This window comes from Aplosporella prunicola (genome assembly GCF_010093885.1).
Source record: "Aplosporella prunicola CBS 121167 unplaced genomic scaffold K452scaffold_41, whole genome shotgun sequence".
Taxonomy (NCBI): Eukaryota; Fungi; Ascomycota; class Dothideomycetes; order Botryosphaeriales; family Aplosporellaceae; genus Aplosporella; species Aplosporella prunicola.
Window position 1 is genome coordinate 71,625 of NW_022983569.1, and position 14,817 is coordinate 86,441.

Genomic DNA, 14,817 nt, shown 5'->3' on the forward strand with positions numbered 1-14,817 from the left:
CACAACGTGATTGCTTGGCACTTTCATTCCCCTACCACAATTAACCCAAGCTTTTTCACATCAAAATGACCAGGCTAGCGCTAGTGTCGTCGAAGCTCATAAAAGCCCACTTCGCCCCATCCTCCCGAAAACTCCAACCACCTCTGCCTCGTTTCGTGACAACTAGCGCTCCTCACTCTCCTGCAACACCTTTCCACGAACACATTGCCACCATGGAGCAAAACCAGATTGACGACGCCGGCTATGATGCCATTCAGTCCGAGGATGAAGAGCTGGCCCTTGGCCACGCCATCGAAGGTATGTCCGCACCGTTCAAAAATGTTGAAACCCCAAGTGTCAACTGCGTCGTAGATATCGTTCAAACCCGTATCTTCCCGCCCGGCCTCGTCGACGTCGTTCACGTCATCGATCTCAACATCACGATTGACAACCAGCCGCACTTCATTGTCGCCATGATCATCGACTACGGCGGCATGCGCCACACCCTCTCGCGCACTCCGCGCCCCGTCGGCACTCCTGTTCTCGACGTCATTCAAGAAATGTACGACTGCTTCCTCATGATAACCAAGAGCTACATGGGCGGCCTGGACGGTCCATGGGAGCCCATCACTGTCGACCTCGAGACAGTCTGGGGCTACGGCAACGGTCCGGAGACCAGACTCACGGAGCTGGACCGCTGGATCCGCGAGAAGGCTAACCCTCTGTACCACGAAGCCGTCGGAAAGGCCCCGTTCGTGCGCACCACGTACCCCGACTCGGACCCGCGCATCGCGGTCCTGAACTCCATCTACGGTAGGCAAGGTCGGGCAACGCAACACCCTCAAAGTGCACGCTGATTTCTACTCTCGGGCCCACAGTCAAGGTTTCCCGCCACCCGGCCCTGCGCGCCTACTTCCCTTACCTCCAGGTCTGCATCGTTGACGACCCCACTAACGCTGGCTGGCGCTGCTTCGCCGTCGTGTTCTCGACTGTCCGCTACGTCGCCCTCACTTCGGTCATGGGCATGGATCACATCCCTCGGTACGGCTCGACTTTGGAGGCCCTGCGGGCGCTTGACTGCGAGCTTCTTTGCCAGGACTGGGTTGTGGCGCAGGAGTGGAGGGGCGGTTGGGATGGTGCGGTCGGGAGGCGCAGCGCGCCGCTTCCTGACACAGACGATTCTTAGGGCACTTGTTCTGTCTGGACCTGCTGAAAGGAAGAGCCTTGAGGAGCTTGTTCTGTCCGGGTCTGCTGAGAGGGTCAAGCTAGAGTTGGAGAGGCGACACCGGATTGTGAGACTTGGTTAGACTGGCTTGGATGGGGTTTTTGGGCTAGAAATACGGAGGGGCTTCACTTGTGGTCCTCGCAGCTCAATGACAATGTCTCTTTGTTCACTGTTTAGGGCGAACACAAACTTGTCGTGAAGCGGAGTTTGCAAAACATGAAGTTCTGCACATCAAATTGTCGATTAAAGTCTTCCAAGCATATCGTACTACGAGGTCATTCGTCGACAAGTGAAGACATTAACGCCGTGACATGCGAAAGTAGTTTGTTCGGATCGCGGGAAAAGTAGCATGAGTACAACGCAGCCGTCACGTACACGCTGTTCAATAAGATACGTGGGTACAAAGAGAGAGGCGGGATGGCGCTGGATGAGACGAGCATCTCCAGAGAAAGACAATGCGGCGTTTGGATATCAGGACTTACGTCCCTAAAGACCGGTCTCTTTCACTATGTAACAAAAAGGTTTTCATCAGTAGCAGAATGTAGTCATGGGTATGCGAAATATCTGATTTTGGCTGGATTGAGCGGAGTCAGTCCATTCCTAATTACAGACTTGTTTCGGTGTCGAAGAGTTTACGGAGGTTTGGTTGTTCAGTGTCTACGTCTCCACGATACCATTTGCGCCACCCTGTAGCAAAACGATTCTTGGGTGATTAAAGGTCGCATTGATTATGCGAGAGTATATGTATCGGTGCAGTTAAAGGGCAACAGGCTTTCGCAATAATAGGCCTGCGTCATGGCGAAAAGGCACAAAGATACTCAGAATCTTGGAGTGATATTGCCCCAACTCACTTTTCGTGTTTTCGACAATGATTCGACGATCCAATCGAATCGTTGTGAGTGTGTTAAGCAGCCCAAGAGCGCTAATAGTTACTCAGCTCCGCTGATTTTGTCATTGGAGCTGAAAATTTTCTCATGAACTTTCCTCGATCCAATCGCCGGTACAAATATACGCAGATGACTAGCCACGATTCGTATTCGGCTTACTTTAGCCTTAGCTGAAGTGCAAGTTGGCTAGGGTCATGGACGCACGTGGCACAGGATCCTTGCCCTGCAGCTGAAGAGCGGGGTAGGTTAAGACTGCAAGGCTGCACTCTTTTTTAATCCCAAATCACCTTAACTGCTACACAAACCCATACAGTCACGGTTTTCAAAGTCGTTTCCCATGACAAAGAAACGCTCCGGCAGGAAGAAAAAGGCGGCAAAGAAGAAGAAAGAAGCCAAAAAAAGTAATCCCAAGTGGTACCAATATGACCGTTTACCCAACGGGAGGAAATATTTTCGGCTCCTGGAACTCCTACCTGGAGTAAACAGCATGAACTATCCTTTAGAATGCCGACTCCGCACTTACGCTATCGATCGCGCACCGCCATATGAGGCAATCTCCTACGTATGGAGAGTCTTCGATGACAACCGGGACATAAGTTACATATTTTGTAACGGAAGGCTTCTGAAAATAACGTGGAACCTCGACGAGGCCCTATTTCACAGTACGGGCAGGAAGTCTACAAAATATCTATGGGCGGACGCTATCTGCATCAACCAGCGAGACAAAAACGAGCGTGCGCGACAAGTTCGATCAATGGGAGCAATCTTTGCGCAGGCTAGCAGAGTTCTCGCATGGCTTGGCGGAAAGGCAGGGGAAGCTTTCGAAGTCGTTAGGCTTCTACGCAAAGCTGTTCATCTATCAGGACAAACAGATAGACCAGTATTGATTAAGATGGTGAAAGAAGTTCCGGAGCCTTCGTGGATTGATTTCCACGAGGTAGTCTATAAAGAGTGGTTCAGCCGAATTTGGATCTTACAAGAGATTGGCTTGGCTTCCGATGCATTACTTCTTTGCGAGGACGACGCTATCCAATAGTCTCAATTCCTCACAGTCGCCACGGCAATGGATGACGTAATCGGCAGCATTGATCTATGGCACTCCGTCGCCTTCAAGTTGGTCAAGATTATTGAGGAATTCCAGTTCAAGTCAGGAAAATCAGAAGACATCAGGAATATTCTACGGCTTGGCCGGCCTAAGGAAAGCTCTGATCCCAGAGACAAAATATATGCACTACTAGGGCATCCCGCATTCCAAGAACTTGGCACTGGACCTGGGAAAGACCAATTCATTCATATAAGCTACGACATACCTTATCAAGATCTCTACTATCTTGTTGCCGAACAGCTGTTAAAGCTTCCAAATCCCCTTTACGTCCTAGGCCTTGTTCAGCATACGGCCGCATCTTTCAAACAAACCGATATCTCATGGGTGCCACAATGGAACATAAATGCCTACATTGGCGATTTGGAGCCTTTGCCTTCGAGATGCCACTTCAACGCATCCGCAGAGACTGCACCTGTGTTCATGCTAAAGAGCAAAATCCTTCAATTACAGGGTATTGCAATAGACACTATCAAATGGAATGCAGAACCTTTTGACGATTTCTTTATAGGGGAGGATATTTGGCACTGGGTCAATCTTATAGCACCCATCTTCTATGACATACGGACCCACTTGGATGGCTTTGATAGTGCCATACGCTCTCTTGAAGAGCCAAGTATCCTTTCTAAACTTTTTTTCGCGCTCACTACCGGCATTACTTCATATCCACAACTTCCGTTAAAGCAGAGAGTAGTAGACATGATAGTATTCCTAGAGCATATTGGTTTTGATTGCTCGAAATGGATACAACATAATGGTATAGAGGGGCACGGAGAACTTACACGTTTTTTGAGCGATATAATAAATTCTTGTATTGGTCGAAGCTTTTTCATCACCGAGAACGGACAGTTCGGACTAGGACCGGAGATCGTGTTGCCGAGCGATTTGGTATGCGTTTTTTTCGGCGCCAGCGTTCCCTATGTCCTGAGGCCCGTAGGTGACGGGAAGTACCGCATTTGTGGAGAACGTTATATGGACGACTTCATGGACGGAGAGGCCATAGAGATGTTGAAGTAGGGAAAGCTGAAAGAGCAGACTTTCTCTCTTGTGTAGTCTGGAGGAGGCGCTGAATTTTTGTCCTTTATGTTTATTTCACCGACAATACCTTTGATTTCTTGAGAATGTCGCTTATTATCTTCCACTTATGTTTATTTCTGTCGTATATCGACTCGAATAATGAGGTTGCTTAAAGATCGGGGTGAGATTGATTTAGTGCCTAGTTAGCTTTTACGAAGGAGCTAGTATTGGGTAACCAAACAGCAAAGCCAACCCTGCGAAGTACAAGGAAAACGATAAACTATAACATAATAATTACTTAGAAAAATAAGCTTGTAGGTGATTTCGCATCACACTTCCCTTACTCTCTTTGCTATTTTTATAGAGATTACTTCATTTTGTGGTGGTATATCACGTACGAATCGATTTTTACTGTTCGGTTACCCAATACTAGCTCCGTAAGCTACGGCCAACAACATCTGCGCCTTTCCTTGCCAGAAAAATTTATATCCCTGCCGGCGGGCTTACCGAGAACTTTTCCAATATCTTCACACCCGAGATTTGAAAGCATAAATTGCTCTCCTTTTCGCTGTGTCTTGAGTGTTTCTGTTAGTTATTAGGCTGAAGGGCCGCATAGGAATACAAGTAAAACACATCCCGGAACAACAGTTTGACTTGGATTTGTGCGCTACATCAAATGGACGCTAATGAAAGTCCATCTTCTTTGATTTGAAACCCCAAGCTCCCCATTTGCTAACCGCAAAACATGGAACAAGGACGCAATGACTGCAAAGTTTTATAGCGTCATCCATATTGAGTTCAGCTGTCAACGACGGATAAAGCTAGAAGTAGCTCTGTAGAATCGGGAAAACTATTAGCCGAATGATCTAGACACGTTGTCAACCCCGACCATGAACAAACCACTGCCAAGGAAGTTGCTTTTTAGGCTCATTGAGAAAATTTTCGACGTTTCACAGTCTAATAAAAACATCCAGTCCTATTGGTGGCACCTGTCTGCGAAAAAGGCCCTGACATGTGCAAGTACTCGTAGGGTAAAAATAGCCGAAACCAACGGCGGCTGGATGGCTTGGCTACAACATTCCGATGTCATCTCTCTGGAACCTCATGGACCTCCGAGGGATGTCCGTGAGGTAGTTGACGAACCAGAAGATGTTTTCGGCGCACGAGTAGGTAAAACGAGCAATTCCAGGGGCGCCCAGGGATGCACGGGTGTTGTCGTGATCGATCACTTGACGTCATCCCGGCATCTCATCCCCACCCCCACAAATTCCCCAAGATCCAGCCCACACCCTGTCGTCTCAACATTCCACCACATAACTGTACCTGCCTGTCACATCTCTTCATGCAACGGTAACACAAGTCGTCCAGAGCCTCCAAACCGCAAGCCATGGGAAAACAGTGAGTTGAAAATTCACCATTGTTGCTCTGAGGTCGCTACTAACATTGCCAGGATCGACGGCGCTTACGTCGAGTGGCCAGAGACCGCGGAGGTCGCGTCGCGGGTCCAAGATCGCGCAGTCGAGGTATGTGCCGATTGAGGCTGGCGAAGCCGCACGGCGCAGGCTGATGGCGTTCGCCGAAGGAACTGCTCGACCTGTGGGAGCATGGTAAAACAAAGACGGGGTTCCCGCCATTGTGGGGAGATGAAGTCGAATACGCCATTGTGCGACTCGACTGTGCGGAGAAGAGAGCGGGACTGTCGTCTGAGCAGGCGGCTGTCTTGCGGAGGCTCAAGGCGGCCAGCGAGTCGGGCAGCTCAAAGGAGAGTGATCATCGATGTCTGGACGATCTCAAGTAATTCTTGCCTGAGCTCGCACCACCCGCGTAGTCACTGACGTGACAGACGGGGCAAACACGCAGGCTACACTCCCGAGTTTGCCAGGTACATGGTGGAGTCGGAGCCTGAGAAGCCGTACGGAATCTCGGCACGCTCTCTTCTCAGCGTTGAACGGAGCATGGCTGAAAGGTAGGACCCCTAACTTCCCATGTTGTAACTAATCTTAATGGTTGGTAGACGCATTGCTATCAGGAGACAGCTCGATATCAACGAGTATCCTTTCACACTTTCTATCTTTCCGCGCCTAGGTGCCGACGGAACCGGCGAGATAGCGCTCGAAGCGTTGACCAACAACAGTCTCATCAGCCCCGAAGGTCGCTACCAGGCTGCCGGGATCAATGTCAAAGCACGACGTGGAACGGAATCGAACAATGTTTCCGTTCCATTGTTCCAAGATGCGTACAGCTCTCGGTTCCCGGAAGCTCTGTCACCTTCCACCGACCCGGAGCAGAGGCGTGTGGCACTTGACAGCATGGTCTTCGGTCCCGGCCACTGCGGCTTCCAAGTCACTTTCCAAGGGAGTGACGAAAAAGAGGCACGTATCCTCCATGATCAACTCGTCCCCTTGGGGCCGATCATGCTGGCGCTTACGGCTGCCACGCCTATTTACAAGGGCTTCCTCGTTGACACCGACGCCCGCTGGAACCAGATCTCTCAGGTTGTCGACGACCGCTCACAGCATGAGCGTCAGCAGTCTAGAGGTCAACGTCACCCTTCGTGGTTTGCGTGCCAAACATACATCGCCCAAGACGAGCGGTTGAGTCCATCGTACCAACGCGCCGACCTGCCCATCCACGAGACCGCCAAAGCACGTCTCGAGGCTGCAGGCATGGACACTCTCCTCGCGCGGCACTACTCGCACATCCTCGTGCGGGACCCCGTCATTATCTCGCGCAACACAGCCGAGTCCGCCCTCTCTGACAACCCGCAAATCGCCACGCACGAGCACTTTGAAAGCCTCGAAGGCACCGTCTGGCCACACGTCCGCTTCAAGCTGCCCCCAATCGACAACGCGGGCATTGGCTGGCGCGTCGAGTTCCGCTCCATGGAAACGCAGTTCACAGACTTTGAAAACGCGGCTTTCGCCATCTTCATGATTCTGCTGCGTCTCGCCATCCCGCGCTACAACCTTAATATGTATGCACCCATCGACAAAGTCCAGGAAAACATGGACCGCGCGCACGCTCGCGACGCCGTCAATCAGCAGACGTTCTGGTGGCGTTTGGATGACCCTAATGGCACCACTGCAAGCACCGACCAAGATGCCCCGCCCGTCGAGCTCTCCCTCGACGCCATCGTCAACGGCTCCCCGCAGAACACTGGCCTTCTTCCCCTCGCTGAGCAGCACCTCCACAGCGCCGCCTTCACCCCCGCTGACCGCGCCCGCATCGCCCCTTACTTGGAGCTGGTGCGCCGCCGTGCCAGCGGCGAGTTCTGGACCGCGGCGCGCTGGATGCGCGAGACGGTGCGCGCGCACCCGTCGTATGCGGGCGACGGGGTCGTGAGCGAGCACGTGTGCTTTGAGCTGATGGAGAGGGTTGTGAGGATGGTGGAGGGGGACAGGGCGGAGAGAATGTTCACTGCGGGGGTTGGAGAGGGGGTGGCTGAAGGGGAGAGAGCCCCGCCGCCGGAGGCTAGACTGTGATGTCAAGTGATGCGAGGGAGTTTGGTGGGGTTGTTGAGGTGGGGTGGAGCCATTCAACTGGCTGAGGGTGGAGTTTAGTGTTATGGGGGAGGTGGAGTCGTTCTCTTAGATGGATGGAGTAGAATGTAGATTCGACCACTCGTGTGAATACTGGATGACTTGTTCGTTTACAATGAGCCAATTTCCTGTGTTTTTTTTGGCATGGGTTTGTGTATCCTGCGTAGATGAAGGTCGTGGAAGCTAGGTGATCACATGCGAAACTCCAAACAGGTGACTGACATGTGAAGGAAGCTGTTTTCGGCTTCTGTGGGCCTCGGTAAGGACCAGAAGGGTCGGCAAATGTTGTAACGTCCGTCACCGTGAAGCGAGATGGTACGGTGGAGAAGAAGGGACCTGCTTAAGATATAGCGTCTATGTGCGCTCTAAGACCTTCCATCCATACCCATGACTCGGGCAAGGAACTAGACAAGGAGTACTCTATAGAGCCTGCTTATACCGTCCCCTGTCTCGTAACCGACGCTATGTAGGCAGGAAAAGCGTCGTGGCAGCCTGCAAGACAGTGCCCGGCGACACGCGAAGGCATGCTCTGAGTCTGCAGGCGTTGACTACACGCGGGCGTACAAAATAAATCGAGTCCTCGTCGTCGAGCAGCTGTACGCAAGCTTCCGACTTCCTTGCAAATACTCTTGTCGAAATCAGTCGTTTGCATTCGTTAGGAAAACCACACCTGGGTTGTTGCTGCACGCGCTCATCTACCTCGCGGATATATCTGTTGCTAATGTGCTTTAAGCTATCTTGCTTGATTATCCGCGAATACCTCAAGTCATTATCTAAGCATATACATACTGCGCCTCTAAACTCCACAACCTCCTCATCTACCAGTTCTAACCGTCCACCCAAAACCTCCCCTCGTCACCCTCTAAATGTCATGACTCATCACAACACCACCAACCCTCCAGCTAGCTCGGAGTGCAGCTCGGAGCCGCAACGCCAGCAGCATGGCTGCATCTCCGTCGCGGCGCCTGCATATCCTAAATAGTCAGCAAGGGCGCGCCTCTCGCACAGCGGTACTGTACGTCTCGTTCCAGCTATGTAGGTAGGAGGACGAGCCTTCGGTCCCGTGACATCGCGCACGCGCTGCCAGCGCAGCGGCGCGTCCGCCTGGCGCAATGATCGGTCGGCTTGCAGCGCAGCGGGCTGCGTTGCCGGTTTTCGCGCGTCACTCTTTCGCGCGTCGCTCTTTTCGGCGTGCTTGCGGGCGTGCGATGGCATGGTGGAGTTTGGTATCCGCCGGGTCGCGTCGTAGGTGAAGCGCTTTTTGCGGTCCGAGAGGATTTCCCACGCCGCTGCAATCTTTTGAGATGGTGGTCAGTGATGCTCGACAGACAGCAAAAGCCAGCTCGCAGGCGTAAGCAAGGTAATACTTGTTGGAAGCGCTGCGTGGAGGCGGCGCTTTGCTGGTTCCGGTCCGGGTGGTGCAGCAGGGCCAGCCGCCTATAGGCCTGTTTAATCTCTGCGCGAGTCGCCGTTTCAGCCACCTCGAGCAGCGCGTAGGGGTCCTGCGTCTCGGCGGCCGCCATGTTGTATGTAGATGGGTATATTGCGAATGAGCAAGGATGAGAGCGCAGCTTTAAAGTGAGATGATGCGGGGTGTTATCGCTGCAATGTTACACAGCGAATCCCGAATTCCCCGGTCAGGCGCTGCTTGTCTTTCAGCTATCTCGCTGTGCGGGAAAGCTTGATGTGCCAAGCTGACAAGCTCCTTGCGCGCCTTGGGTACTTATCCTTGGAGAGCTTAAATTTATTACGTTATGCGGGCTGGCTTTAATTGAACCGTCCATGGCTTTAGCATGCGGTTTATAGGGAGCTGGCACGCCTTAGGCATCTCCCAGTTGGTGGAAAGTCGAGAGCAAAGTGCAATATGGTTGCACGTTCCAAGTAGACGAGGCCGCAGTCATAGGACATGCACGGGTGGAAGGTAAGGATTGCGCCAAGTAGGGGCCGGATGACCTTGTGGTACTCATCAGTTGATCTTATTTATCCTCGTGGTCGTCGATTGGCGGCGGCAGGCTAGGCTGTCAATGCAAAAGACGCCTTTGGCGGAGGCACGGGCCGGAGTGTATAGACGGCTGGTAAAGGGTGTCTTGGCTGGCTGAAAAGGGAGGAAAACGAAGCATGTCAGTGGTGTTTCTGGAGAGTGGCAGGGTGATGGTGTCTCAGGCCGACCGGACAGCGAAAAAGCGGGGAAGCAGGGCGGAATTACATGCCGCCGGCCGCGGTGGCGCAGGCACAGCGGGGACGTCGGGAGCGGCAGGCGAGCACGCGGGTAGCTCGCACGTCCCGACCACAACTCCCTACCGTCAATCAACATGGCCAGGCACTCTCATCAACCTCCCTCATTTCTCCGTCTTGGTGGCGTGTACACCCCATTCACGCGCCTCGCCGCACTCTCTCAGTCGATATCCGCATTTTCTTCCTAGATTTCTCCGGCACCCTCGGATGGTGTGGTGTCGGCCAATCTCGTGTTCGGTCAGTCAGCCAGAAGTCACTTATGGGTTCCGCAATTGGGGCAGCGCGAGCTCCGTGGTTGCATGCTGGCAGGAGCCGCGACTGCAGATGGCCCATAATTGCGGTGGGCTAGCTATTCGGAGCGGGGACTATCCACCCTTGTGCGCCTAAGCGACCTTCGCCAAGGCTCAATGGCTCGAGGCTCTCTCGTCCTGCTCACGCCTCATCCAGCTTACGCCCGACAGCAATTCATCTATCGATCCATCTGGCGGCTATAAAAGAGACGGGGCAACATGGTTTTTTCTCCCTCCATCTCGTCTTCACTCAATCCCTTCATCACCACCTCTCAACCGCAATCATGCGTCTTTCCCTGATCCTGAGTCTCGTCACCTCGGCTTTGGCCCTGACCTCTCCGCCTTCGGGAGCTCTTACCGTTGGCTCTGGGGGTACCTATTCGACCATCCAGCAGGCAGTCAACAAGCTCAGCACGAGCACGACGAGCTCGCAGTACATCTTCGTCTACCCCGGCACCTACAAAGAGCAGGTTACCATCCCAGCGCTCAGAGGTCCTCTGAACTTTTACGGGTACTCGACATCCGATAGCAGCTACGCTGCCAACGAGGTCACCATCACGTACGGCCTGAGCCAAGCAGACGGCCTGAACAACGACGGCACGGCCACCCTCCGCGCCCACTCCCCCAACTTCTCCATGTACAACGTCAACGTCGCCAACACGTACGGCAAGGGCAGCCAGGCCGTTGCGCTGTCGGCCTACTCCGGCGGCAACCAGGCCTTCTACGGCTGCAAGTTTACCGGCTACCAAGACACGCTCCTCGCACAGGACGGCCAGCAGTTCTACGGCTTCTGCTACATTGAAGGTCAGGCCCAATCTCCATAACCCGTATTCATTCACTCCGCTAACTCTGCCCAGGCGCCACCGACTTCATCTTCGGCCAGCACGCAGCGGCGTGGTTCCAGTCCTGCGACATCGGCGTCGTCAGCGCCTCCAAAGGCTACGTGACGGCCAACGGCCGCAGCTCCTCAGGCAGCTCGTCCTACTACGTGATCAACAAGGGCAGCATCGGCGCGGCCAGCGGCCAGAGCGTCTCTGCCGGCGCGTACTACCTCGGCCGCCCGTGGGGCAACTACGCCCGCGTCGTCGTCCAGCAGACCTCCCTCAGCAACGTCATCAACAGCGCTGGCTGGACTGTGTGGAACTCCGGCGACGAGCGCACCGACCATGTCACTTTTGCCGAGTATGGCAACTCGGGCGACGGTGCTTCGGGATCCCGCGCTTCTTTTGCTACGAAGCTTAGTAGTGCCGTTTCCATCTCTTCCGTCCTCAGTGGGTATTCCTCTTGGGTGGATTCGAAATATCTCTAGAGGGGTTGCGGCCGAGTCTTGGGGTCTTCTCTTCGGCTGTTGTGCCTGGAGATGTTTGCCTTGTATAAAAATGCTATACGATGTTACGCGCTAGTTGCTCTTTTCGCCTAAGGACCTGTTGTGTGACTGCTAAGTGTAAAGCACGGACCTGTACGTAATTGGTAAATACGGTACAGGGATGCACTAGTACAACCGGGTTCTCCAGCCGAGATACATTCATGTACAGGGTGTAACGTACCTGACGGTTAAACGAGATTGACTGCTCAGTGAGATAGCCAATTGGAGGCTCTTATTAACAAGATGAAAAGTACTCTACAGGCATAATAACTACTAACAAGTATATAACTTTAGCATGGTTATCATCCACCGTTAGACTTTGACTTAAGCAAAATAATATAAGTTTGTATACGAGAACTGAAGCCCCTAAGGTTAGTAAGGCATTGTAAATTAGAACCCAGATCATCGTTACTAAATCCCTCTACGACGAGAGTACCCGACGAAGCCCGAGAAAGATCTAAGTCACTATCCCACTGAGCAGTCATCTCGTTCATGGGTTAGGACATTACAACGCAATACACATCTAAATACGTTAAACCTCCCGCGTTTTTAGTTTACTATAACGTCCGTTACCGCGGACCGAGATCCACCGTATAGCGAGATAGGGGACGATATAATCAGTCCCTATAGAGTACACCTTACTAAGATAGAGGACGATACAAGCAGTCCCTATAGAGTACTTCTTACCCAGATCCTAGCCCGAGTTCTAGGCATAGATAAAAAGGTCTTAGAGTATATATAGACTTTATATACCTTGAGTAGGTCTCTTCTTCTACTCCGTATAAGTATCACCATCTCGCTTTACGGTGAATCTCGGTTAACGGTGATGGACGTTACTGCAGCCGAAATAAGTTCACGTATGATCACGATCCATCCGCACGGTTCGTAATCAACTGAACACACAGCACAGACAACCGAAAGGCCCTGGCATCATCCGAAAAGGCATTGTATTAACCAAAACCAGCAACAAGCAGCCCCTGCCACCAACAGCACAGCGCCGTCTACACAAGCCCCAACCTGCCAAGCACCTCGCGGCGGGACGAGCTGTTCGGGTCCAAATACGGCTTCTCGCCCAACCCGACAGCGCGGTTCCCGAAGCGCTCGCCGTGGATCTCCTCGGAGAAGTCGTACGTCGCCGTGTGGAAGACGCTACGGTTGTCCCAGATGGCGAGGTCGTTGGCGTTCTGCCACCGCAGCCGCACCTGCACGTCGTGGTTCCTGTACACGAGGTCGAGGAACCACTGGAGGAGGCTGGCGCTCTCTTCTTTGGTGACGTCGTTGATCTGGTTAAAGTGTACGCGTTAGCTATCACTGAATCGTAAACAGTGAGTAGTAGAGCGCGCTTACGTGCGCGATGTGGTGCCCCACGGGGAACACGCTCTTCCACCCCGTCACCGGGTTCGTGCGGATCACGGGATGCACGGCCTTGAGCTCGGTGCCGACGTTCTCGGGCGCGCCGCGCGGGCCCGCGTGCAGCTCGAAGCCCTCGCGCTCGGCGATGCGGTTGAAGCCTGGTTGTTGGAAGGTCGCGGTCAGGCTTTCGAGGAATCTTTGGTAGGGGGCGCTGAGCCGGTCGTAGAGCTCGTAGCCCGATGCCCAGAGCGTGTCTGTGAGTGTCGTCTCCGTTAGCATCTTGGGTTGTCTTTTTTTTTTTTATTTATTTTTTTTTTTATTGTTTTTTAAATTTATGTTTTGTTTTTAGGTTTCCTAGGGAAAGCGCACCTCCGCCTGTCTTGGGCAGCTCCGTCAGCCGCAACGCCGTGTAGTCTGCCGGCACCGGCTCAAACGCTATGTCGCTGTGCCATGCCGCGCTGCTCTGGTTCTTGTTGCTCACGCTGTACGCCCGGTTTTCGTAGAATTTGCTGTTTTGCTTGGAGCTGATGGTGCTGATCTCCTTGTCGGTGCCGCCGAGCTCGCGGTCGTCGTTCAGCACCGGGTGGATGTGCAGCGTCGACGTCGCCGGCTTGCCCGTTAGCTGCCCCATGCGGTGCACGAGCTCCTTCTGCAGGTCGTTCGTTAGGTTGTCTTGCGCGCGGAAGAAGACGACGCCACGTTGCGAGACTGCAATACGACGTGTTTAGTGGCGGAGCTTTTAAGGACTTGCTCAAGTGCGCCTTACTGGTGATCGCGAGCTCGCGCAGGAGCTCGTCCGAGTTGGGCGCTTTCAGCCATTCGGCCACATCGACGTTGACAAACTCCTTTCCAATCGTGGGCGTCACGTCAAACGACTCAAAGCCATCTAGTGCTCCAGATAGTTCCAGAGGCTTCCTGATCGGTGCACCTTTCTTTGTAACAGATGGCAGGACTGGCACCTCGTGTTCCACTGCTGAAGGCGCCATGGTTCTTCTCGTATCTTCTTGGTAATGTTGGCTCTTTGGTTGTGCTGGTAGGTCGATCTCTGATGTTGGTAGAAAGTGTGCGACAGCGAGGCATTTATACTAGCCGAACAGGCGGACGGCAGTGAAACAGCAAAAGCCGAGCCACTTCAATCCCGCGCAAGAAAGCGGGGGATACGCGTCATGCGTTCCTGGACCTACAATAAGTGGCGTGTATGCCTCGTGGTTGTAGGTAGAGTACGGTTTACTCCGTCGGTACCTAAGTAAGTTTGTCCAACGTCTATGTCCATCCACCATACAACATTCATTCAGATGACTCCATGGTATTGTCAGTTTGGAAATGGAGAAATTAATGTGAGAAGACGCTAATTTTCACTTCAAATATGTATATTACGCGTATGAATTGATGAGAATATGTTGTATCTGCCGTGAAGAAACAGTACCACTGCTTATAAATTTAAACTAGCTGCAAGATCTAAGAAAATCACGAAATCGTAAGTGCATCCATGCAATGTCGCAATCCCTTATCAATCAGTGCGGTGTTGCGGCGATAGAATGGCGATGGCGAATAGGAGGGTTGTAATTAATAGTCAAGTCGTAAAATCAACTCCATTTGGATTAGTGTTATTATATCTGAAGTATGATAGGGTAGGCCACACAGTGGTCTTTTCTTGGCGGACGCCGGAGCTATTGTGTCATCTAGAAGATTGATGGCGTATATGCTTTCCTAACCGAGACTTTGCGGGGAACACGAACAGCCCCACACGTATACCAAACCCAAAGGCTAGACCAGCGAGGTTTTAACGAGAAATTTCTCTAGAAAAATGTCTCATATAACTTC

The 14,817-nt window shown here is 52.7% G+C and overlaps 7 protein-coding genes across 7 annotated transcripts; 5 read left to right on the plus strand and 2 right to left on the minus strand.

The window, feature by feature from the left end:
- Positions 1-212: 212 nt before the first annotated feature.
- K452DRAFT_302555 (uncharacterized protein) lies at positions 213-1,165 on the plus strand (the record flags this gene model as incomplete). Its single annotated transcript, XM_033542606.1, has 2 exons — positions 213-792; positions 858-1,165. 2 exons carry the CDS (start codon positions 213-215, stop codon positions 1,163-1,165), a joined length of 888 nt encoding a protein of 295 aa, XP_033392410.1.
- Positions 1,166-2,541: 1,376 nt separating this feature from the next.
- Positions 2,542-3,181, plus strand: K452DRAFT_292205 (uncharacterized protein). The gene has a single exon (XM_033541326.1). It carries the CDS (start codon positions 2,579-2,581, stop codon positions 3,125-3,127), a length of 549 nt encoding a protein of 182 aa, XP_033392411.1. The 5' UTR covers positions 2,542-2,578; the 3' UTR covers positions 3,128-3,181.
- K452DRAFT_312977 (uncharacterized protein) lies at positions 3,155-4,210 on the plus strand (the record flags this gene model as incomplete). Its single annotated transcript, XM_033543608.1, has 1 exon — positions 3,155-4,210. The coding sequence occupies one exon, from the start codon at positions 3,155-3,157 to the stop codon at positions 4,208-4,210; it is 1,056 nt and encodes a 351-aa protein (XP_033392412.1).
- Positions 4,211-5,522: 1,312 nt separating this feature from the next.
- Positions 5,523-7,949, plus strand: K452DRAFT_279650 (uncharacterized protein). The gene is made up of 5 exons (XM_033539424.1): positions 5,523-5,608; positions 5,661-5,733; positions 5,793-6,004; positions 6,054-6,176; positions 6,225-7,949. Exons 1-5 carry the CDS (start codon positions 5,598-5,600, stop codon positions 7,690-7,692), a joined length of 1,887 nt encoding a protein of 628 aa, XP_033392413.1. The 5' UTR covers positions 5,523-5,597; the 3' UTR covers positions 7,693-7,949.
- A 702-nt stretch (positions 7,950-8,651) lies between these two features.
- K452DRAFT_302557 (uncharacterized protein) lies at positions 8,652-9,272 on the minus strand (the record flags this gene model as incomplete). The annotated part of the gene is made up of 3 exons (XM_033542607.1): positions 8,652-8,723; positions 8,827-9,045; positions 9,117-9,272. 3 exons carry the CDS (start codon positions 9,270-9,272, stop codon positions 8,652-8,654), a joined length of 447 nt encoding a protein of 148 aa, XP_033392414.1.
- A 1,093-nt stretch (positions 9,273-10,365) lies between these two features.
- K452DRAFT_292209 (carbohydrate esterase family 8 protein) lies at positions 10,366-11,594 on the plus strand. Its single transcript, XM_033541327.1, has 2 exons — positions 10,366-11,078; positions 11,132-11,594. The coding sequence occupies exons 1-2, from the start codon at positions 10,559-10,561 to the stop codon at positions 11,581-11,583; spliced, it is 972 nt and encodes a 323-aa protein (XP_033392415.1). The 5' UTR covers positions 10,366-10,558; the 3' UTR covers positions 11,584-11,594.
- A 920-nt stretch (positions 11,595-12,514) lies between these two features.
- On the minus strand, positions 12,515-13,979 carry K452DRAFT_279655 (uncharacterized protein; the record flags this gene model as incomplete). The annotated part of the gene is made up of 4 exons (XM_033539425.1): positions 12,515-12,923; positions 12,988-13,247; positions 13,363-13,701; positions 13,760-13,979. 4 exons carry the CDS (start codon positions 13,977-13,979, stop codon positions 12,642-12,644), a joined length of 1,101 nt encoding a protein of 366 aa, XP_033392416.1. The 3' UTR covers positions 12,515-12,641.
- Positions 13,980-14,817: the final 838 nt, after the last annotated feature.

Bases quoted from the DNA above. Each gene is read 5' to 3' on its own strand.
- K452DRAFT_292205 (XM_033541326.1), top strand. From the start codon at position 2,579: ATGAACTATCCTTTAGAATGCCGACTCCGCACTTACGCTATCGATCGC.
- K452DRAFT_279650 (XM_033539424.1), top strand. The intron at 6,005-6,053 runs GTAATTCTTGCC...CTGACGTGACAG, and splicing joins CGATGTCTGGACGATCTCAA to ACGGGGCAAACACGCAGGCT. The intron at 6,177-6,224 runs GTAGGACCCCTA...AATGGTTGGTAG, and splicing joins GAACGGAGCATGGCTGAAAG to ACGCATTGCTATCAGGAGAC.
- K452DRAFT_292209 (XM_033541327.1), top strand. From the start codon at position 10,559: ATGCGTCTTTCCCTGATCCTGAGTCTCGTCACCTCGGCTTTGGCCCTG. The intron at 11,079-11,131 runs GTCAGGCCCAAT...AACTCTGCCCAG, and splicing joins CGGCTTCTGCTACATTGAAG to GCGCCACCGACTTCATCTTC.